The sequence below is a fragment of the Rhinoraja longicauda genome, chromosome 4, assembly GCF_053455715.1.
Source record: "Rhinoraja longicauda isolate Sanriku21f chromosome 4, sRhiLon1.1, whole genome shotgun sequence".
In the NCBI taxonomy this organism is placed as follows: domain Eukaryota; kingdom Metazoa; phylum Chordata; class Chondrichthyes; order Rajiformes; family Arhynchobatidae; genus Rhinoraja; species Rhinoraja longicauda.
In genome coordinates this window covers 67,343,141-67,367,240 of record NC_135956.1, presented here as the reverse complement: position 1 = coordinate 67,367,240, position 24,100 = coordinate 67,343,141, and the positions used below count along the sequence as shown (strand labels likewise).

Below are 24,100 nucleotides of genomic sequence, written 5' to 3'. Positions count from 1 at the left end.
AGGATCAAACCTGGGTCTCTGGCGTTCTGAGGCAGCAACTGTACCACTGCGCCAATGTGCTGCCCCACCTTGTGAATCCATTCTTTCCATCTGTCCCATCATCTTGTCGGCATCATGTTGCCTCTTTCCCATCACTTATGTTTGTTGGCATGAGTCGGGCTAATGATTCCAAGGGAATGCAGAAAATGTTGGTGTAAGACGAGGAGATCGGCTGCACTCTTCCTCTTTCCTATTTTCCACTTGGACATCAAAGTTATTCATAGCTTTCACCAGTACAAGTGCTGGATTAGTCCGGTTCAGATAGTGCAGTGAAGTGCTAAGTATCCCACTCTGGTCTATAAGGAACATAAATACAGATTGTTTTGCAAGAGTCCTGCCATTAGGTTGACTGGTCTGTGCAACACACCAGTTTCCTCTGTGGTTTATTCATTACATGGTATCACCACAACATGCTACTTCCTCCCTCCTGTCCCAGGGCTGAATAGCCACGTGTGCCATACATTCCTTACACGGAGTCTTGCTGAGGTCATGTTCTTGACAAGATAATTACAAGGGATGTCCTTTATGGCCAAGTATGTCAAGCATGCTTGTTGTTCTGCAGGGGAGAACAGCATCCATTTCACACCAATGTAATTCCACAACCAAAGGGGCCTGATTCTGTGCAATGCATGGGATTGTGTTAATGCAGTGTTCCCTGGCCAGAGAATGCCTTCTCATTAGGAAGAGGGAATTGTGCAAATGAATCATAGAGTTGTACACCATAGAGACTGGTCCTTTTAGCCCACTCTTTAAAAAAAACTTTCCCATCAAATAACCTTTAAAAGTCCTTCCTCTCACTTTAAACCTATACCCTATTTTTTGATACCCCTTCTATGGAAAAACAATTCTGACTATCTAGATTACCTATGACTCTTATAATTTTATATATCCATATAGTCTCCTTCACTCTCGGAAAAACAAGCCCAGCCTATTCAATCTCTCCATAACTAAAGTCCAGGCAACATTCTGGTGAAACTCCTCTGCACTCTCTCTCCAGAGCAATCACATCCTTCCTGCAGTGTAGTGACCAGGACTGCACACAATACTCCCCATGTAGTCTAACCAATGTCTTGTCATTTTATATTCCAAGCTTTGGCAAGGTATTGTATGCCGCCTTCAACACCCTTTAGGCCGGTGGTGCAGTTAACATTGAATTCAACATGTAGAGCAGGCAAAGGGACCCAAAGTGCTGGAGTAACTCAGCGGGTCAGGCGTCATCTCTGAAGAACATAGATCGGTGACATATCGGGTCGAGGCCAGACTGTTCTCCAGGGATGCCGTCTGACCTGCTGGACTTCTGGAGGGTGGGAGGAAACTGGAGATCCCGGAGAAAACCCACGCAAGTCACAGGGAGACCGTACAAACTTCGTACACACAGCACCCATTGTCATGATCGAATTCGGGTCTTTGGCGCAGCATGGCAGCAAATTGCCCTTTGGGTTCCTATCAAATCTTTCCCCACTCACCTTAAACCTGCATCTACTGGTTCTTGATTCCACTACTCTGGGTAAAAAGACAGGTGTAAAAAAACAGATCTTACACCTTTATAAGATCACCCTTCAGAAGTACAGGTTTGTAGGTAAATTGGCTTGGTATAATTGTAACTTGTCCCTGGTGTGTGTAGAATAGTGTAAGTGTGTGGGGATCACTGGTTAGCGCGGACTCGGTGGGCCGAAGGGCCTGTTTCTAAACTAAAATAGAGCTCTCTCTCAGAGCTCAGTGTCAGCTGCCTGTCTATGAACTGGCAAAGCTAAGAAATGTGAGTTTGGTAAGTTTTGAAATTCCTTAAATAGCTTTCACTGCGAAGAAATGTATCTGCTTCTGGCACCCTAGTCACCCAGCCTCCTTGCTCACGTGCTTGTTTATCCCACTTGGCCCTGACGTCTTCAGCTCTGTGTGGCATCTCTTGCAGGCAGGTTGAGTGGGATTCCAGTGACACAGATTTGCAAACAATCTCTTTCCAATGTTCCGTATACTCTGTTCCGAACTTGACAAGTGGGGTCGGATATACCAACAATAATCACTCGTTCACACCACAGAGTCATCAGTCTGCTACTCCGCATTCATGCATTCATTGTTGTACAGGTTCACCACTGAATTTAGGCCAATTGGTGGTCCAATTGGATTTTTGACCAATTGGCCAAAAACAATTGGCCAATTGGATTTTTATTACAAGATTTTTGGATTATTACAAGATTTTTGGATTTTTATTACAAAATTACAAGAGCTCACTTGAAATCCCCCCCAGGAGATGATCTAGTTCATCTGGACATCTGCGGCCAGATTTCCGATCGATAGATTGAAATTGCGCCCTGTGGCTGCGGTTCTGGAACTCTGGCCTGAGACGGCGGATCCGTGATCCGTTCCCATAGCCAACTTCCAAGGCCAACTTTGCAGGCTGGTTTCTCGGCCCCCCTACTGTTCCATTATCGTTTGACTCCTCTCGGAGGCTGTGACCTCTGTTGGTCCGGCACAACAAATAATCTGGAAAGGCTGTGGAACCAAGGGTGCTGGAAAATCCCTGGTGGACACCTGTACCTATTGTATACTCTGAGCTTCAAGCAAAGAAGGAGTTTCATTGAATCTTGTATATGACACTAAACTAATCTGAATCTGAACCTTCTAAGGAAAGGATTTGAAACCTCGGAACTGATCGTTGCAGAAACAACAGGTAGGCACCAAAGCCTGCTTCCTCTGCATCAGATCTGGAAGCCAAAGGCTGGAAAAGGAAGGAGAGACTGGAAAAGGAACATCAGATTTTATTGAGGGTTTTAAAATGCACAGTTAGGATTCTTTAAAGTGCTTTCTTCTGAAAGAATCTCATCATATTTCACAACCTCTGGACATCCAAAAGCCTGAAAAGGACTTTTAAAATGCAGACTCTATCAGCACCCTTCTCCAGTCTGATAGGCCTGTAGTCCTTGTCAACTGATGTTAGAGGTAACAAATTTGCACAGTACTCGCAGATTGAACTTGGTGAGTCACTGTGAACAATTTGGAGATGGTGCACACTGCAGCTACAGTACTCCAGTGATGGAGGGAGCGGATGTGTAAGGTGGTGGATGTGGTGTCAGCTGAGCTGTTTGGCCCCAATGATGTAGAGTTTCTTGAGACTTGTCAGAGTTGCACTCCTACTGGCAAGTGGAAAGTAGTTAGTCATGCAGCTGCCTTGTGCTCTGTAGGCAGTGGAAGTCAGGAGGCGAGTCACTCAGCCCAGGAGAGCCAGCCAGTGAGCTGCTGTTACGACCAGAGTGTTTATCTGGCTGGTGCAGTAATGTTTCTGGCCAAGGGCGACTCCCACACTGACCCGCTGCGTTACTCCAGCATTTTGTGCCTGACCCGCTGAGTTATTCCAGAATTTTGTGATACCCACACTGTTGATGGTGTGGTCTGAGCTGTGAGACCTCTGCTGGAGATGGTGGTTCTCTCATCTCTCTGAAGTGGGGATTGACTCTGACGAAAGAATTCTGCCCACTGATCCTTGGCCAATACTGGAGGTTATCATTAAGACTGAAATGGTCACGGTGGAATGGAATTTTCAGCATGGAATAGGTGACCCAGCAAAGGATTTGACTTGCTGATCTTCTTCATAGAGTTATAGAGCTGTACAGCATGGAAACAGGCCCTTCACCTATCTTGTCCCCGCTGACTATGTTGGGACTGGACAAGGCCCATTTGCCTGCGTTTGGCCTATAACCCTCCCTTTCAAACTTGGTATTGAGAATTAAATTCATGAATGCACTTCCTCTTTATTCCTCCTCCATCCCCAGACTTGCACCTCACTTTTATATTACCCAAAGAGTGCCAAGGCTACAAATGACAGTTGCGGGAAAATAGAGTCATGGCCTGGATAGAGTGGATGTGGAGAGGATGTTTCCACTAGTGGAAGAGTCTAGGACCAGAGGTCATAGCCTCAGAATTAAAGGACATTCCTTTGGGAAGGAGGTGAGGAGGAATTTCTTTAGCCATAGGTTGGTGAATCTGTGGAATTAATTGCCACAGAAGGCTGTGGAGGCCGTCAATGGATATTTTCTAAGGCAGAGATAGATAGATTCTTGATTAGTACGGGTGTCAGAGGTTATGTGGAGAAGGTGGAAGAATGGGGTTAGGAGGAAGAGATAGATCAGCCATGATGGAATGGCGGAGTAGACTTGACGAGCCAAATGGTCTAATTTCTGCTCCTATAACCTAGGAGCATGGAAACAGGCTCTTCAACCCAACTTATCCATGTTGACCAAGATATCCCATCTACGCTAGTCCCATTTGCCCACGTTTGGGCCATATTCCTCTAAACCCATGTACCAGTGAAAAGTATTTTCAAGATAGCCACAAAATGCTGGAGTAACTCAGTGGGACAGGCAGCATATCTAGAGAGATAGAATGGGTGACGTTTCGGGTCGAAACCCTTCTTCAGGCTAATCACAGGAAAGGGAAACGAGAGATATAGACAGTGATGTAGAGCGATATAGAACAAATGAATGAAAGGTATGCAAAAAAAGCAATGATGATAAAGGAAACAGGCCATTGTTAGCTGTTTGCTGTACATCACTATCTGTATATCTCATTTCCCTTTCCCCTGACTAGTCTCAAGAAGGGTTTCAACCTGAATTGTCACCCGTTCCTTCTCTCCAGAGATGCTGCCAGTGCCGCTGAGTTCCTCCAGCTCTTTGTGTCTATGGTTTAAACCAAGATCTGCCGTTCCTTCCTACACAAGTGTTTTTTCAATGTTGTTGTACCAAGGAAAACTGCAAGAGATGAAGGAAATGCTGAAAATACTCAACAGATCAGGCAGTGTCTGTGGAGAGAGAAATAGAGTAAATGTTGTGCGTCAATGAACCTTCACGGGACCTGCTGAGAGATCATTGATTTGAAGTGTTAACATTGTTTTTGTCCCTGTCGATGCTGCCGAATCTGTTGTACCCCCAGCTTATTCTGGTGTCTTCATGTTTACTGAAAACCAAGTCCTTCTGCTCTAAGTTTCAACAGTTGATGTTATTGTGCATTCCAACCTCATTAGGCCAGCTCTCTTTCTCTGGGGAGGCCAATCATCATTAATTAAGTTTCTAAGCAGCAGCAGGAGTTTGCAATTTCTATATTAATTATGAGTCACAGGATTAGGCAAGATAACATTTCAACCTATAGATTAACCTGCTCCATTATGCTGGAAATACTCATCTGTGGGGAGAGAAACTGAGTTAATGTTTCAGGTCAAAGACCCTTTGTCATCACGGGGAGGGAGAGAAATTAAGCTTGTTATGCTGCCAAGAAGCTTGTCCCCTTTTCTGCTCTAATGAAGGGTCTTTGACCTGAAACATCCACTCATTTTATCTTCCATCTGATGCAGCCTAACCTGCTGAGTACTCCCAGCATTTTCATTTTTTATTTTCGACTTTCAGCATCTACAATTTTTTTTAATTTTCACGAAACTTGCTCCATTGCTGCTGCTTTAGGCTAATCACGGGAAAGGGAAACGAGAGATATAGACAGTGATGTAGAGCGATACAGAACAAATAAATGAAAGGTATGCAAAAAAGTAATGATGATAAAGAAAACCGGCCATTGTTAGCTGTTTGCTGTACATCACTATCTATATATCTCATTCCCCTTTCCCCTGACTAGTCTCAAGAAGGGTTTCAACCTGAATTGTCACCCATTCCTTCCCTCCAGAGATGTTGCCAGTGCCGCTCAGTTCCTCCAATTCCTCCAGAATCAACAATGATTCTGATTTTGCCTGGTTTATTCAGGCAGGAGTACAATCTTCCATGCTTTGATCTTAGCAGTTAGCAGTTTGGTTGTCCTCTTATCATAGTTTAGTCAAAACAGTTTATGCAGATTTCTCAGCATGGAAACGGGCCCTTTGGCCAACCTCGTCCATGCCGGCCAAGTTGGTGTACAAAATGGCGCCTCTTACATTTGGACTCAGTGGGCTGTTCTATACATTCTGTACTAACCAGGGGATTGGGCTTTTATATGGTGGTAGTGTTACTGAGCTGTTTGGGAAAAAAACTATTTCCTATACCTTGGTACATGTGATAATAAAGAATCCATTGAGGTTCTATTTAGTTCTAGTTCTATTTAACCCATAGTCGCTGAACCCTTCCATGTATCTGTCCGAATGGCATTTTAAAATGTTATTGTACCCACTTCTGTAGCTTCGCCTGCCACGTCGTTCCAGTTACGGACTACCCTCTGAGTGAAAAAGAAGCACCTGAGGTCCCTCTTAAATCTCTCCACTCTCACTTTAAGCCTATGCCCTCTAGTTTTAAAATCCTCTACCCTTGGGGAAATGATGGTGAGTGTTCACTTTATCCATGTCCCTCATTGTATGGTACACCTCAATAAGGTCACCCCTGACTCGCCATTTTCAGGGAACCATGCATCATATGGTTGTTTCTCTGTAAATCGCTTTTGCCTCTGTACGATATAATGACTTGCCTATGGATTCCTATGGCATAGAGAAAAAAAAAATCAGGAATTAGAGTCTTAGTCATCCAGCACGGAAACACCTTTCAGTCCAACTTTTCCATGTCAACCAAAATGCCCCATCTAAGATAGTCCCATTTGGCCCATATACCTCTAAACATTTCCTATTCGTGTACCTATCCAAATGTCTTCTAATTGAGACGATATGTAAAATTTTCTTGTCATTTTTTAATATCTCAGGCTGGCCCCTGGTTACACATTCCCCCAGCATTCCCCATCCTGAACACGCCTGAATTATTCGCAATCCTTTCCATGCTGCACGCTGCCATGTGATTCTGATGCTACACACTGTGCCATGTGGTTCTGATGCTGCACACTGTGACACTGCTCCTGTTCTTTCAGTTGTTTCCACAGGTCAACGTAGGGGAATGTGATATAAAATGGCGAGGTTTGAGACTTATCAAGAGTACCAGCAGCTGGTGGGAGACGAGTATGAAGAGGATTCGCCACCCGGGGAAGACCTGCTGGTTCATGTTCCAGAAGGTATCAAAGGTATACAGCTGGATTCTGACTTTCACCTTGATGATTCACTCTCTGCTATTTAATCACTATCATCAATTTAATCAAATGGTTATCTTTGGATATTTAACCAGCTCCTGTTTACCTGGGAAGCATTTGCCATTTTTACACATGTGCATCGTCATTCGACTCTTGTTCATTGGTAATTCTCTTCATTCTCTCCACATTCACTCCATTCTTCCATATTCACTCTATTCTCTCTGTAATCTACGTAATTTCATCATACGTTTTCCATCTTCTTAGTATCTAAGAACAGGAACCAGGATATTTGGTCGGGCAGTTGTTCAAGCCTGCTTCACGTTCAATAAATTCGTAGCTGATCTAGTCATGGCCTTGACATCACTGGTCATCCAAATTGTTAGCGTCGGTAATAAACAACGGTGGAGGCAGTTTCAACCCCCAGACAAACATCCTTCCCACAACAGTTCTGTGACTCCTTCCTCCAAACCATTATTGAATCCAATTGGCAGGCTCACCATGGATTCCATGTGATCTAACCTTCCAGACAAGCTTAAAATGTGAGACCTTGTCGAAGTACCTGCTAATGTCCATTTAGATCACTTCCACTGCCCTGCCCTCACCAATCCTCTTTAAAAAAAAAACCATTTGTGGGCAAAAAAAACAAACAGTTTCCCACGCACAAAACCATGCTGACTATCCCATGTCAGTCTACTCCTATCTAAATGCTTATAGATCCTGTCCCTAAGAATCCCCTGCCCCCTCCCCACACCCCCTACTCCCCCCACCCTCCTCCAACAGCTTTCACAACACTAAACTGGAATAGGTGCAAAAACATTTATGAGGATGTTACTGGGTCTGGATGAATTGAGGTATAAGAAGAGGTTGTTTAGGATGGGTCTTTTTCTTTCCCTGGAGTGAAGGAGGCCGTTGGGTGACCTTATAGAGGTGTATAAGATCATGATGCGCACAGAAAAGGTGAATAGCCACAGTCTTTTCCCCAGCATAAGGGAGTCTAAAACCAGAGGCCATGGGGTTCAAGCTTAGAGGGAGAAGTTTTAAAAGGGCACTGAGGGGCAACTTTCTCTCACATGTAGTGCTTGATGTATGGAGTAGGCTGCCAGAGGAGATGGTGGTGGTGTGTACTGTTATGACATTTAAAAGATACTTCAACAGGCACATGGATAGGAAACGTTTTGACGGATAAGGGTCAAATGTAAACAAATGGGGCATCATGGTCGGCATGGACAGGTCTGGCTGACTTGTCCATGAAGGGCCTGTTTCCGAGCTGTTTGACTCAATGACTCCTGCTCCTGTTCCTTGTATTTTTCTACAGAATTGGAAGCTCTTGGTCATGGGTGATCTGTGCTCTGGGTCTCACTGACTGAAGTGTCTAATTTTGTTTGTAATCTTTTGCAGATTCATGGCACCACATTAAGAACCTGGATAATTTCTTCACCAGAATATCCTTTCTGGCCAGAGTTTACTCTGTACTTGACAGGGCAGCGGTGAGGTGAGCCCTGTCCTGTTGGCGGTGGCCGTCTCTCTGGCAGGAGGTCAGACATGAAGGCAACCACCGTTGTTGCCCTGGGCTCAGTGAGTAACCTTGGAGTTGGAGGGAGAGGAGAGGTGGTGTATCCCCAGCAACCCCAACGTACCCTCCACCCATCTGTGGCACTCTTTGGATCCCATTGAGGATTTTTCAGCCAGCTCGGAATTTACTGGCATGGAAATACGTCCTTCTCAAACCCGAGAGACGGGCTAGGAAGATGAACGATGCGCTGGTTCAGGAGCACATTCTCCAGGGACCCGGCTTCCATCATGAACTCGGGTGCTGTCCGTGTGGAATTTGCACCGACTCCCTTTGTCTATGTGTGTCTTCCTCGGGTGTTCCCCTGTCCACCCATGTCCCAATGATTGGTTAAATAAATACCATTAATTGCCCCCAAAATAAATGCCGGGGATGTGGTGAGGGCTTGATGGGCGTACGAGAGAGGACAGGGTTGTAGGAGGATAATTAAAGGAATAGGACCATTCCCTCCTTTGTAACACTGCTGCGCGCCCTCAGTACCGCCCCTCCCACAGTGCGGCACTCCCTCAGTACCGCCCCTCCCACAGTGCGGCACTCCCTCAGTACCGCCCCTCCCACAGTGCGGCACTCCCTCAGTACCGCCCCTCCCACAGTGCGCCCTCAGTACCGCTCCTCCCCGCAGTGTGGCGCTCCCTCAGTTCTGCCCCTCCCACAGTGCGGCACTCCCTCAGTACCGCCCCTCCCACAGTGCGGCGCTCCCTCACCGCCCCTCCCACAGTGCGGCGCTGCCTCAGTACCGCCCCTCCCACAGTGCGGCGCTCCCTCACCGCCCCTCCCACAGTGCGGCCCTCCCTCACCGCCCCTCCCACAGTGCAGCGCTCCCTCAGTACCGCCCCTCCCACAGTGCGGCGCTCCCTCACCGCCCCTCCTGCAGTGCGCCCTCAGTACCGCCCCTCCCACAGTGCGACGCTCCCTCAGTACCGCCCCTCCCACAGTGCTGCGCTCCCTCAGTACCGTTCCTCCCGCAGTGCGGCGCTCCCTCACCGCCCCTCCCATAGTGCGGCGCTCCCTCACCGCCCCTCCTGCAGTGCGCCCTCAGTACCGCCCCTCCCACAGTGCGGCGCTCCCTCAGTACCGCCCCTCCCACAGTGCTGCGCTCCCTCAGTACCGCCCCTCCCGCAGTGCGGCGCTCCCTCAGTACCGCCCCTCCCGCAGTGCGGCGCTCCCTCAGTACCGCCCCTCCCGCAGTGCGGCGCTCCCTCAGTACCGCCCCTCCCGCTGTGCGGCACTCCCACCATACTATCCTAATGTGTCTAATTTTATTTTTTGTGCACTAATGTGGCTTGAGTCCACAAGTTTCTGATTAGGGGATGAGGTGCACTGTGCTCTGACCCATCTGTAGGAAGTGGATATAGGAAGTGTCAATGGTTCATCGTTACCACATCAATGTTGACAACAGGACTGCTGCTTAATCCCAGAGATGAAACTCCCGCTGATCGGAACCTTGGATATGGAATCTCCCTTCGTGGAAACCATCTGGATGAGTCCAAAGTCCCCTTTCGGAGCACACTGCCCTTGCCACACGGAGTGTTTGCTCCACTGCTCCCAGTCTGTGCGTTAATCATTAATTCACCAACAATGGCTGTAGAGGTTCCCCTGCAAACCAAAGAGATATTTACACATTTTGTATGTGTTCTGATGTGAGACGTGCACTGACTCCGCATTCATTATGCTCTCTACAAAGCTCACTGAAAGTATGTGGAGTCCAAAATTCAATGCTGGAACTTGGGGACGGGGTTGATGTTTGGGCTGTGTGTGGGTCAATGGACATTCAAACCACTCACTCTCAGCACGATCCTGTGGTGCATTCAGACAAATTGCGTAACATAAGTATTTCCAAAAAACAATGAGAGATTAAAAGATAATTTAGTTAAAGTTTGCAGGATGTTATGGAGAGCTGTTGTGGTGGATAGACAGAATATATTTAGGAAAATAAGAAATCGTAGCGCATGTGTAGTTCAGGTCGCCCCATTACCGGATGTTTGTGTAGGCTTTGAAGAGGGTGTGTCAGGAGTTTTCCTGAAGAAGGGTCCTGAACAAAATGTTGCCTATCCATGTCCTCCAGAGGTAAAAAAACACACAAAGTGCTGGAGGATATGTATAGGAAATGGATCAGAAATGGCCTGACCCGATATATATATCACTGTTCCATGTCTTCCACAGATGCTGCCCGATCGCAGAGTTACTCTAGCACTTTGTATTTTTGCTAAAAATTCCAGCATCTGCAGTTCCTTGTTTCTATATTTTACCAGGATACTGCCTGGTTTAGATGATATTAGCTGTAAGGACTGGTTGGACAAACTTGGATTTTTTTCTCTGGAGTGTCTAGGCTGTAGAGCAAACTTATAGAAGTATAATTAATTATAAATATGCCAGTCCCACACCATCGAGGCCTCTTTATTTGCGTATTACACTCCCATAAGGTCAGTGCCAGCTAACAGCAGAGCAGAATCATTACTTCTATTCCTCATTGTTTCAGTCCCCCAGCTTATTTTCAATTATGTTCTCCTCAATCCTTCTTTGATTCCTTTTGCCACCTGCCTGCTCTAACCACACCTTTGGGATATGGGGTGGGGGAAATCTGAAATTCCCAGCCAAAAAACCGGGCAGTTACAGGGAGCATGGACACAGACAGCACCTGTTTGCATTGACGGCGTTGAAGTGGAGATGGATGAAAGCTTCATATTCCTAAATATCACTAGCAACTTATCCTGGACCACCCATATCGAAGCAATGGCCAATAAAGCACACCAACACTTCCATTTCCTTAGAATGCTTAGGGAGTTCGACATGTCCCCAACAAATCTCACCAACCTCCACAGAAAGATGCTCCATATAAAGCATTTTATCGGGATGCATCACAGCATGCTTTGGGAGCAACTCCATCCAAGACTGCAAGAAATTGCAGAGAATTATGTTCACAGCCCAGACCATACCATAAACCATCCTCCTTTCCATTGACTCTATTTACTGCTTCGGCAAGGCTACCAGCATAATCAAGGACATCTCACACCCTGGGCACTCCATCTTCTTCCCTTCCCCATCAGGTATAGTAGTGTGAAAACGTACACCTTGTGGTGACACCTGGTGGCATCCCAAGGCCAGAACAAACCATCGGCGCTGGAGGGCGGCGTGGTGTGGGAGGCGCTAGCCATGGGGTCGGTACCTGAGTTGGTATTTAAGGCCAGGCAACGCCCGTGACCAGGGGTGGAGTAGGGAGCTGTATTGGAGAGAATAAACACGTCTAGTGCAAGCTACTTGTGTCCGATTAGTTTTTGGCGGGACTCCTTCTCGTCCCGCTACAACTTCCAGATTCAGGGATCGTGTCCAGTCAATCTATGTCTCTCATAATTTTATATACTTCTGTCAGGTCATTTCTCAGCTTCTGACTGTCCAGAGAAAACAATCCAAGTTTGTCTAACCTCTCCTCAAACCTTTCAATTACCTCTCTGGGCTGAAAGGATGGTGTAGTGGAGACGCTTTACCTGCGGAGTAATTGCAACAATGGTCCAGTAGTAGAGTTGTTGCCTTACCACGCCAGAGACCCAGGTTGGATCCTAACTATTGGGTGCCGTCTGTGTGGAGTTTGTATGTTCTCCCTGTGACTGCATGTGTTTTCCCCGAATGCTCCGGTTTCCTCTACTGCCACACTCAAAAAACGTACAGGTTTGTAGATTAATTGGCTTCGAAAAAAATTGTAAATTGTCCCTAGTGTGTAGGATAGTGTTAGTGTATGGGGTGTTTGCTAGTCAGTGCAGTCTCGATGGGCCAAAGGACCTGTTTGAACATTGTATCTCTAAAGTCTAAAGCCACAACAAGAAGGTACAGGAGACTGAGAACCATTTCCTCCAGGTTCAAGAAAAACGTCCTCTTATCAAACATCAGTATCTTGAACAACCCTAACCACAGCCCCACCTCAACACTGAACCACGATGGACTTTGCACCACCATGGTCGCTCAATGTTCTTTGGTTTTTGCACTATCATAGTCCTAGAATAACTGACAATTCACTGTTTTTATTATTGTTCTGTTCAATGTGCCTGTAAAACTGCAGTAAGTAAAAATGTCATTGTTCAGTTCATATCTGGTGCATCTGATAATGAAACACTCGTGACGACAATATTCCTTAACTTGGCCACATATATCATTTCCACCAGAAGAATGGCTTCTCTTGCATGATGCTCTCCGAATTCTTCGAACTGGTGTAAGTAGATTATTGTTGCAACTCTGAGGGTTTCAAAGTTCATAAGTCATAGGAACAGAATTAGGCCGTTTGGCCCATCACGTCTATTCCGCCATTCAATCTTGACTGATCTATCGTTCCCTCTCCACTCTGAAATGTTCCTGCCATGTATGCTTCCACCAAATCCTCTGGCTGAGCTCCAGGCACCTAACACACTGTGGAAGGAAAAAAAGACTTGTCTTGCACATCTAATTTAAACTTCCCGCTTGTCAACATAGACCTATGCCCTCTAGTCCTCCTCTGGAGTGTGCAAATGAACTTAAACAGTATGAGCTCTCTCAACATTATCCTACGAACAATCCCAGCCCAGGTACAAGATGGGTTAGATGCTCCACACTATACCCTGTGTGGGAGTTTGCATGTTCTCCATGTGATCATGTGTGTTTCCTTCTTTGTTCCAAAGATGTGTGGGTTGATAGGCTATGTGGCCATTGTAAGTTAACCCCAATGTCTAGGTGAGTGGTTGAATTCAGGGGGGCTGATGAGATTGTGGGGAGAACAGAAAATGGGATGACTGCAATTGGGTGGTTGATGGTCAGAGCGGTGGATCGAAGGGCCTGTTTCCTTATTGTATCTCACTCTTTCCTTATTGTACCATGCACCCAGGACAGGATGGCCTGAGATACAGTATGAAGTTCCTTTTTACAGGTAGTACAGTGGCGCAGTTCGTAGAGCTGCAGCCTCACAACACCAGAGACCCATGTTCAATGCTGATCTCGGGTGTTGTCCTTGTGGAGTTTGCATATTCTCCCTGCGACATGGGTTTGGGTTTCCTCCAGGTGCTCCAGTTTCCTCCCACATCCCTAAGAAACGCGGGTGCGTAGGTTAATTTTCCTCAGTAACTAGCCCCTCGTTTGTAGGATAGAATTAGTGTACAGGTCGGCGTGGACTTGGTTCAGTTTAGTTTATTGTCACATGCTAACCTGCCAGTGAAAAGACATAGTACATAGTAGGCCAAAAGGCCTGTTTCCACCCTGTATCTCTAAAGCAAATTAAACTACACTGTGAATGTTGTTCAGTGAGAGAGTATGCTTTCAGAAGAGGTGAAGGATGTGGTAAGAATCTTCGATTGGGGACATTGGAGACAGTTCATTTACCCGAGTATTTTTCCTTTTCTCGACTTTAGGCAGTTCTTGTTCGTTGTGCTGTTCACTACTTTCCTGTTCAACTGCGTGGAATATGACGTGTTGTTTGCAAATAAGTTTGTAAACCATACTGGTTCTGCGTACCCGGAGAGGAATAAAGTCACTCTGCCTGACGCGATCCTACCCACTGAGGAATGTACCACCAGGTAAGACCTGCTGCTGGTCGTATGTTGGGTGGGTGAGTAGCTGAGGTGGCTGCATTGATGTTATGGCTCTTGCAGTTAGTATTTGGGTGCAGATTGTGTGGTTGAGCCAGCGGTGAAGCTAGTGCGACTTGTGATAATTTATGTAAGTAACCCAGGTGTCAGCGGATGAACTGTTAAATGTGCAACTGGGGAGGTTGCTGTAAGTGATGCGTCACGCTGCCTGTTGCTTTGCGACAATGACACCTCGCTGTTTGGTTCTGCTGGAATGAGTTGAGTGGCGTGATGTTTGGCAGATACTGGGAACGTTCACTCCACGCTAAGTCATGTTGTTACATGTCCACATTGCTAATTAGTGTTTGAAAACTAACCTGCAAAGACACATCTAACAATCTCATTGCTCTGCCAAAAGTTTGAGACGTTCATTAAAAACCCCCATGAAGATTGAGTTTATGATCGCATTGGCCAAATAGTGGGCTTTTTTGCCAAGAGTGTACATTCTGCTCAGTTTAGTGTGCAGTTTGATCAGTAGTCTGCACAGTTCTGGTCATCTCCCATGAGAAGTTCTGGTCGCCCAGCTACAGAAAGGATATCATTAAGTTGGAAAGGGTGCAGAGGAGATTCACCAGGATGTTACCTGGGCTTGTGGGCTTGAATTACAGGAAGAGGTTGGATAGGCTGGAACTTTTTTTTTTGGAGCATAGGTGGCTGAGGGGTGACTTATTGAGGTGTACAAGATCATGAGGGGCATAGATAAAGTGAACACTCAGTCTTTTTTTTCTCAGGAAAGTGTATTCTAAAATGAGAAGACATACGTACATTTAAAGTGAGACGGGAGAGATTTAAGAGGAAACTTGGGTATCTTTTTGACTCGGAGGATAGTCTGTGTCTTGAACAAGTTGCCAAAGGAAGCTATAGAAACGGATACAATTACGAATTTTAAAAGACATTTCGGCATACATATGGATAGGAAAGGTTTTGAGGGGTTTGGGCCAAATGCAGGCAAATAGGATTAGCCCAGTGTGCCAACTTGGTCAGCATGGACAAGGTGGGCTGAAGGGCATGTGCTCTATACCTTTATGACAGGGAGGTGTAGAAATCTATAACCATGTGCTGGAAGTTTGAATCGTGGGTGCCCACAGGTCGATGTGGATGCGCTGGGCTGAATGGCCTGTTTCCATGCTCTATGACTCTACGACTAATTCATTTCCCATGCACCTTGATGTCATATTTGTTCCTTCATAGATTAAGTTAAACTGGTCTCTGTGTTTTCTGAGAAAGCTTTGCATACTTAAGCCATCTTTTATGTGTGGGTTTTTTTCCCTGGATCTTCCTTCTGAATATTACTTCTAATATTTCACATCCTGTGTGATGAATCCCTCCAACCAGAGTCTGCCACCTCGTCTGGCAGCAAGTTCCAGGTGTCAACCACAATGGAGGGTGAGTTGGGATAGGCTGGGCTGTCTTTCAATGGTACTTGTATTGTCAATTGTGCAAGTACACAGTGAAATTCATTTCTTACATACAGTCCAGAAGAGGACTGCCATACACAAGCACATCCCCGATTATGAAATGGGACAGAAATAGTTTACTGATCCTGCATGTAAGAGGTGTCATGTTTTGGTGCCATTTTTAAAGTCCAGTCCGTGCTCTAGTTGTTATGAGCAGTGCCCGATACCGGAAAGCCCCAGGCTGCTGCAGGGCTTCCAGCCAGCGCCTTCCTTGAAAGTGCGGTTCAACCTGCAAACTGACATTCTCTCCTGACCTGTCCACCTTTGTGCCCCAGGCGTGCCTCCCGCAGCCGACCTTGAGGTGCCGTAGGCCAGGCCCCAGTTCCCTCTCCTATCGGCCTTGCTCCTCTCCGTCCATCGTCGTCACAGACTCCATCTTCCTGGTCTCTGGCCTTCGGAAGATGAGCTGGGGCCCACTCCACAGCTTTCCCCTGCAGGCAGTGGTCCGGCAGGTCTCCCTGGAGCGAGGAAGGCTGTGGACTGACCTGATATAGAAGTACAGCAGATACTGTATCAGAGATGGAGCAGATAGTCACATTCATTTTCCCCTTATGCTGTTATCAAAAGCAAGAGGGCACAGGTTAAAGTAAGAGAAAGGTTTAAAGGGAGTCTGAGGGGTAATTTGCTTGCCCAGAGAGTGGTTGATATCTACAACCTGACAGAGGGGGTGGTGAAATCACTATGTTTTATGAAGCAGTAGACAGACACTAAAATAACCAAAGCACAGAAGGATATGGTTCAATTGCAAACGAATGGGATTTGTGTAGTTGGGCAAAATGATCAGCATGAACATAATGGGCCGAAGGGCCTGTTGCTATGCATTTGTTCACAACCTTTCAATTTGCAAATCCAGAATTACTCATACTTCAACCACTCTATGTCCCTAAGTGCAAATTTAAATAATGTTCCCACAGCATAAGTTTGAGTAACAGGTCTATTGTTGCCCTGTGCACCAGGCACATAAGATTAGCTGGAGCCCTATCTGTGCCTGCACCTTCTTGGTATCAGTGAAACAATGGTTACGATTTGGCTGATTTCACCTGGTGTCAATGTAAAATCTCTGAGCATTCCCTCTCTCCCATTCCATCCTCTGCTCCTTTCCCTATTCTGTCTCTTTTCTGTCAATATCTCTCTCTCTCATTGATGCGGTTTCATGCTTTCTCTGTGCGTGTAAGCGTGTGTACGCGCGCACGCCTTACCTGGCGTCTGTCTATTATTTACATAAATCAAAAACTGGAAATCTGAGAAAAAAACCTTAAAATGCTGGCAACACTCAGCAGGTCAGGCAGCATCTGAAAAGAGAAAGAGTTAATGTTTCAGGTCGAAGATCCTACTTCAAAACTCGGAAACAGAAACAAGTTTGCGCTCGGTTGCAGAGAGAATGGGGAAAGATGCGGATATCAATGTACAGGAACAAGCCCCTCGGCCCACACTGTCCGTGCCCAACATAATGCCAAGACTAACTCTTATGTGCCTGCACTAAGCCATATTCTTCCATTCCCTGCATTTCTATGTGCTTATCCAAAAGTCTCTTAAATGCCACAATTGTATCTGCCATCACCACCGGTGGCAGTGCATTCCAGGCACTCGCCATCTTCTGTGTGAAGAAAAAACTTACCCTGCACATCTTTGTTAAACTTCGCACCGCTCATCTTAAAGTTATACCCTCTAGTATTTTAGATTTTCATTCTGTGAAAAAGATTCTGACTGTCTATCTATGTCTCTCATAATTTTATATCCCTCCATTTCATATTTTTCATCCTGGGGAAAAAGGTTCCGACTGTCTTCCCTATCTATGTCTCTCATAATTTCATACACTTCTATCAGATCTCCCCTTAACCTCCAGTGTTCCAGAGATAACAATCCAAGTCCATCCAAACTCTCCCTATAGCTAATACCCCCTAATCCAATATCTCTGATAGGGTAAAATCATTGTTGCCGTGGGGATAAAGCTCTCTTCCTTTCACACTCTCCTCTTCTTTCTATTGCTCCTCCTATGTACGTAGATTTAATGTGTTACAATCATAAGAAGATTATAGACACTGGTAGATGAAAATTTTCATGAGTTTCCAGTCAGGTCGATGGGCATTGGAACATAGGAAGCATCATTTTGTTCATACACCAACAAGAGTTGTAGGAGTCATCTCTGGATAGTGATTTGGGATTGAGATATTATTTAGACATGTACTTCGGTACGGTGAAAAACATTGCATGCTATCCAGGCAAATCATACCTTACATGAGTACAATCAAGCCATACACAAGTACAACAGGTAGTGTAAAGAGAAAAATACCAGTGCAGAATATAGTGTCACAGTGTTGCAACGTTACAGTTACAGGAAAGTGCAGATTCAAAATAGAAGCGCAAGGTCGGCAATGAGGTAGGTTTGAAGATTGGGACCACAAGTGGGTCCAGCTTAGATGGGGCATCCTGGTTGGCATGGACGAGTTGGGCGAAGGGCCTGGTTCTATACTGACTCTGTGACTACACCCCAGCTTTTGGGAGGTTTGCTCTCTAGTTGGAGAACAGCGGGGAAGAAGCTCTTCCTGAATCTGGTGGTACATTATTTCAAGCTTTTGTATCTTCTGCCTGATGGAAGAGGGAATGACAGGGGTGTGCGTGGTCCTTGATTTTGTTGTCTGCTTTCCTGAGGTGGTGTGAAAGGCAGATGGAGTTGATGGTGGGTAGGCTGGTTTTGGGTGGCTTTACCTCTCTTGGCGTACCGTCTATCTGCAGTCTCCCCGTTTCCGGGTTCGTAAATATTAGAAGCTGCTGGATAACTGGAGGATGGGGGATGGGCAGGAGGGTGAAGCGCTGTGTGCTGAGATGTTTACTGCAGTGTTTGTCCCATCTCGGGCTGAGTATTTGGCAGGTTGCAGGAACCTTGTGGTGTTTACCACATGTCATGATGATGAATAGCCACCACGGGCATCTCCCGCGGCTCCACCTCCTCCCCTCCGACCATCTGACCAGCTGCCAATACACAGCCTCTGGCAGAGCACGCATGCAAACACACCGACTTATTTCCGTCAGTTCTTGCTTGATGCAATCCAGACTCTCTCCACAAGCCCTATAATAACCCACTGCGGTGGAGAACACCTTCGCCACTGAGTGACTGGGCTGTGGGGTTCAGGAGATTAGCGGTGAGGTGCTGCAGGTATTCCCAGCACAGTTCTCTGTCTTTCAGCTGTTGAGTTAAAAAGGAGCCTCTTATATCAAGGTATGTAAAATTATGAGAGTCATGGATAGGGTAGACATTCAGAATGGAACATTCAGGATGGAAATATCAAATCCTTGAAGGCATAGCTTTAAGGTGAGAGGGGCAAACTTTAAATGAAATGTGCGGGGCAAGTTTTCACACAGAATGGTGGGGGTCTGGAACCCGCTGTCAGTCATAAAGTTGTAATGAAACAGTGTGGAAACAGGCCCTTCGGTCCAACTTCCCCACACGCCAACATGTCCCAACTACACTAGTCCCACCTGCCTGCGCTTGGTCCATGTCCCTCCAAACCTGTCCTATCCATGTATCTGTCTAACTGTTTCTTAAATGTTGGGATAGTCCAACCCTCAACTACCTCCTCTGGCAGCTTCTTCAATGCACCCACCACCCTTTATGTGAAAAAGTTACCCTTCAGATTCTTATTAAATCTTTTCTCCTTCACCTTGAACCTATGTCCTCTGGTCCACAACTCACCTACTCCGGGCAAGAGACTTTGTGCATCTACCCGATCTATTCCTCATGATTTTATATATAAGATCATCCCTCATCCTCCTGTGCTCCAAGGAATAGAGTGCCAGCCTACTCAACCTCTCCCTAAGCTCAGACCCTCTAATCCTGGCAACATCCTTGTAAATCTTCTCTGTACCATTTCCAGCTTGACAACATATTTCCTACTGCATGGTGCCCAAAACTGAAGACAATGCTATGAATGAGGCTTCACCAACATCTTATACAACAGCAACATGACCTCCCAACTTCTATACCACCACCAGGGGCAGTGGTGGAGGCAGACATGATGGCATTTAAGAGACTTTTGGATAGGCACATGGATATGCATGGATATTGCAGACATTGAACTTTTCCCAATAACTGTATGGCTGTAAATGCTATATCCTGCACTCTGGTATTTTTTTCTTTGCATTACATGGCAACGACAACAGCCTGACCGCAGGAGAAGACGGCAGGGGAAGAGAAAAGACATTCTGGCCTTCCATCACAGTGAGGAGGGGACTGGAGGAGACTCACTGTGATGGATGTTTCTTTTTGGGGGGTTTTGTGTTGGTTGGGGTTGTGTAATTTGCTTATTTTATTGCTCTTATTGTTGGACTGGGTGACGAAATTTCGTCCAAAAAACTTGTTTTTTGGATGACAAATAAAGATATCTTGAATCTTGAATCTTGTACTTGTGTGTGGTTTAATTGTACTCGTGCATGGTATGATTTGGGTGGAGAGCACACAAAAAAATGCTTTTGACTATTTCTTGTACATGTGACAATAATAAATCAGTGCCAATGGCAGTCATTCCTTAATGTTCGAAAAATGTAGGACATTGGAATTTATTATGGAAATATAAAATAAGCTACAATGTGTTCTCTTTGTGTCTTGAATCTCTCCCATTCCTTAGTGTTGTTGGTTATTTTATTGGGATTGTCTCTGCAGTCACCAGGATAGATGGCGCCCTGCTAATTAATTTTAATATTATCTTTTTCCGTGTCTATTCCAGGATTCGGAACAATGGATGGATTATCTTCCTCCTGATTATGGCTGCTGTGTTCTGGGGGTATCGGCTGGTCAAAGTCATCTGCAATCTCCTCAGCTACTGGGAAATCAGAACGTTCTACATCAAAGCTCTGAAGATCCCCACGGTATATCCTGCAGCTCACCTTTAGAGAGCTCTCCTGCATCCAGTCATCTGATGTATCAGTGTTTTGTTTTGGGAGTCCTTCTGCAACCTTAATACAGTGAATGGCGACTGGGCAACTCCATAGAATGACTATCTTTGTGCGGCTGTTGTAGGAACACAGCTGTGGTTTACTTTTCACATTTGATCGGAACACACATGTCAGATACCTTCCCCAAGAGTGTGTAGACTAGGATTGAGATAGTTACTATTCTCAGTTACCACATCTTCACATGCTTTTTTATTTTGGATTGTACGTTTTGTTAACTTTCTGACCCCAGACGTTAGAGTGGGAGTGCGGAACGGAAAGGGGCCATTCGGCCTAACTTGTCCTTATCCACCAAGATTCCCCATCCCAGCTGGTCTCATTTGCATGCATTTGCATCCATTGACTAAACTTTTTTTATCCAGGTATATATCTAAATGTCTTTTAAATGTTGTTAAAGTACCTGCATTTTTGCCTCCTTTACCTCCTTGCTTTCATTTAGATTTTACTTTGGAGATACAGCATGGAAACAGGCACTTTGGCTCACAGAGTCCGTGCCGACCAGCAATCGTCCCATACGCTAGCTCTATCCTACACAAGAGGGACAATTTACACTTTACAGAAGCCAATTAACCTACAAACCTGCACGTCTATGGAGCACTGGAAGACCCTGGAGCTCCTGGGAAAAAAACCCAAGCGGTCACAGGGCATGCTGCCTTTGCTCCGTAAAGTCAGGATCGACCCCGGGTCTCTGGCGCTGTAAGGCAGCAACTCTACGATGCGCCACTGTTCCGCTCCTCTGGCAGCTCGTTCCATATACCCATCAGCCTGTGTGTGGGGAAAAAAATATTCCCTTCAGGTTCCGATTAAATCATTCCCCCCTCACCTTAAACCTCTGTTCTCTGATTCCCCTAGTCTGGGCAAAAGGCTCTGTGCTTTCATTCTATCCGGTACTTTTTTGTGGACAAAAAGGTGCTGGTACATGTCAATTAAAAATTAAGCCACAATTAGCAACAATTATTTTTGGATCAATATAGCCCCCTTTTCCGTTTTGATTCCGTGACCATTCAATGTCTAATTTAATGAACTAATAACTAAAAATATAACATCAAAGTATAAAATCAACATGTAAATAATTTGAAAATCTAGTTTGTACCTTTCCCGAGGTGCCAGTACCCAGTAACATTACAAAAAAAGTACTGATCCAATCAGTTTGCCTCATGTTTTTATACACCTCTATAAGCACACAAGAGGGGAAACTATGTGAACCTGGAGGGGCGCTGACTGTTTTAGAGATACAGCTTTGGCCCATCGATCACCCGTTCACACAAGTTCTATGTTACCCTAGTTTCTCATCCACTCCTTACACACCTGGGGCAATTCACAGAGGGCCAATTAACTTATAAATAAGCATGTCTTTGGGATGTGGGCAAAAACTGGAGCATCCGGAGAAACCTACGTGGTCACAGGAGAATCTGCAAACCACACAGCGAGCACCCGAGGTCAGGATAGAACCCAGGTTTAGTTTAGTTTAGTGCAGTGATTGTGTGGAATCGAGCCCACCGCACCAACCATGATCATCAAATCACTAGTTGTATCCTAAACACACCAGGGACAATTAAGCTACAGAGGCCAATGAACCTACAAACCCGCACGTCTTTGGGATGTATGGGGAAACCGGAGCATCTGGAGGAAACCCTTGCAATGCAAACTCAACGCGCGCGCACACACACACCCCCACACCCCACCCCACCTCCCACACCCCATCCCACCTCACCTCCCACACCCCCCCTACCTCGAGGTTGTGATGAAACCCGGGTCTCTGGTGTTGTGAGGCAGTGCATCCAATGTACTGCATGACTGACTCTGGCCTTTCCTGCCTCTTGCAGGTGGAACTGTGCAACTACACATGGCAGGAGGTGCAGGCGCGGCTGATCCGGCTGCAGCGGGAGCAGCAGATGTGCATCCATAAGAAGGAGCTGACCGAGCTGGACATCTACCATCGCATCCTGCGCTTCAAGAACTACATGGTGGCCATGGTGAACAAGTCCCTGCTGCCCGTCCACCTCAGCCTCCCCTTTCTGGGCGATGTCATCTTCTTCTCCCAGGGCCTGAAGTACAACTTTGAGTTGATCCTCTTCTGGGGCCCCGGCTCGCTCTTCCAGAACAAGTGGAACCTGCACCCCAAGTACAAGCGGGCCACCAGCCGGCTGGAGCTGGCTCGGCAGCTGAGCAGGACGGTGCTGCTGATGGGGGTGGCCAACCTACTGCTCTGCCCTTTCATCCTGGTCTGGCAGATCCTCTACGCCTTCTTCAGTTACACCGAGGTGATCAAGCGAGAGCCGGGCAGCCTGGGGGCACGTCGCTGGTCGCTCTTCGGCCGCCTCTACCTCCGCCACTTCAATGAGCTTGACCACGAGCTCCAGGCCCGGCTCAGCCGTGGCTACAAGCCGGCTGCCAAGTACATGAACTCCTTCACCTCACCCTTGCTGACAGTCATCGCCCAGAACCTGGCATTCTTCTCCGGCTCCATCCTGGCCGTGCTCATTGCCCTGACTGTGTATGACGAGGACGTGCTCACTGTGCAGCACATTCTCACTGCCATCACTCTGCTGGGCATCTTGGTCACCATCTGCAGGTGAGGTGGGGGGGGGGGGGGGGAGAGGTATGGAGGGGGCAGCAGGCAGGAGGGAGGTGCAGGTATGCAGTTGGAGGGGACCTGGGATATATGGTAGTGGGGTCAGGGAGCTGCAGAGTTGTGGGGGAGGAAGGTGTGGAGGGGTTGGCGAGGGAGGTGAGGCTGGGGACCTGAGGGTCACGAGTGTTTGTCAAGAGAAGAGTGAAATTCTTAGGTGCTGCAGCTTAACAGGCCCATAAATGAAATAACACGCAGAAGAGGGGGTTGGCAGGGTGGGACAGCGCTAGAGCTGCTGCCTTACAGTGCCAGAAACCTGGGTTCGACCCTGACTACGGGCACCGTTTGTAGGCAGTTTGTACGTTTTCCCCATGACTGCATGGGTTTTCTCTGGGTGCTCTGGTTTTGTCCCACACTCCAAAGACAAACAGGATTTCAGGTTAATTGGCTTCAGGAAAAATTGTAAATTGTCCCTAGTGTGTAGGATAGTGCTAGTGTACGGGTTGATCGCTGGTCAGCGCGGACTCGGTGGGCAGAAGGGTTTGATTCTACGCTATATCTCTAAAAAATAAATATATAATATTCCCTGGAACTAATACACTACAATTCTGAGAACTATATTCTGAACTTTGTGTCTTCCCCTTTATCTATTTGACTTGATTGTCACACCAACCTTATGTATGGTATATCTGATTTGATTGGATAGGATGCAAAGGTTTTCACTGTGCCTCAGTACATGTGACAATAATAAACTTAAACAAACCAACGCTACAATAAATTAATAACCATAATACTCGGTGACCATAACAGTGCAAAAGTCCAAGCCCGTATTAAAACCAAAGACTGCCCATAGAAGATCAGAGTTGCTGAGGTTAGTGTTGGGCAGAGTTCAAGAGCTTGATGGTTGCTGGGAAGAAGCTGTACTCGAACCTGGAAGTGACAGTTC

General features: G+C 46.4%; 1 protein-coding gene across 1 annotated transcript in view; it reads left to right on the top strand.

The window, feature by feature from the left end:
- atg9b (autophagy related 9B) overlaps window positions 1-24,100 on the top strand; it is a 53,086-nt gene that overhangs the window by 8,309 nt on the left and 20,677 nt on the right. The window contains exons 2-7 of the mRNA XM_078397941.1: window positions 6,865-7,014; window positions 8,419-8,466; window positions 12,734-12,794; window positions 13,960-14,124; window positions 20,357-20,498; window positions 22,409-23,157. Of these exons, the coding sequence (XP_078254067.1) occupies window positions 6,903-7,014; window positions 8,419-8,466; window positions 12,734-12,794; window positions 13,960-14,124; window positions 20,357-20,498; window positions 22,409-23,157 (1,277 nt within the window). The 5' untranslated portion in view covers window positions 6,865-6,902. The remainder of the gene's footprint in view (window positions 1-6,864; window positions 7,015-8,418; window positions 8,467-12,733; window positions 12,795-13,959; window positions 14,125-20,356; window positions 20,499-22,408; window positions 23,158-24,100) is intronic.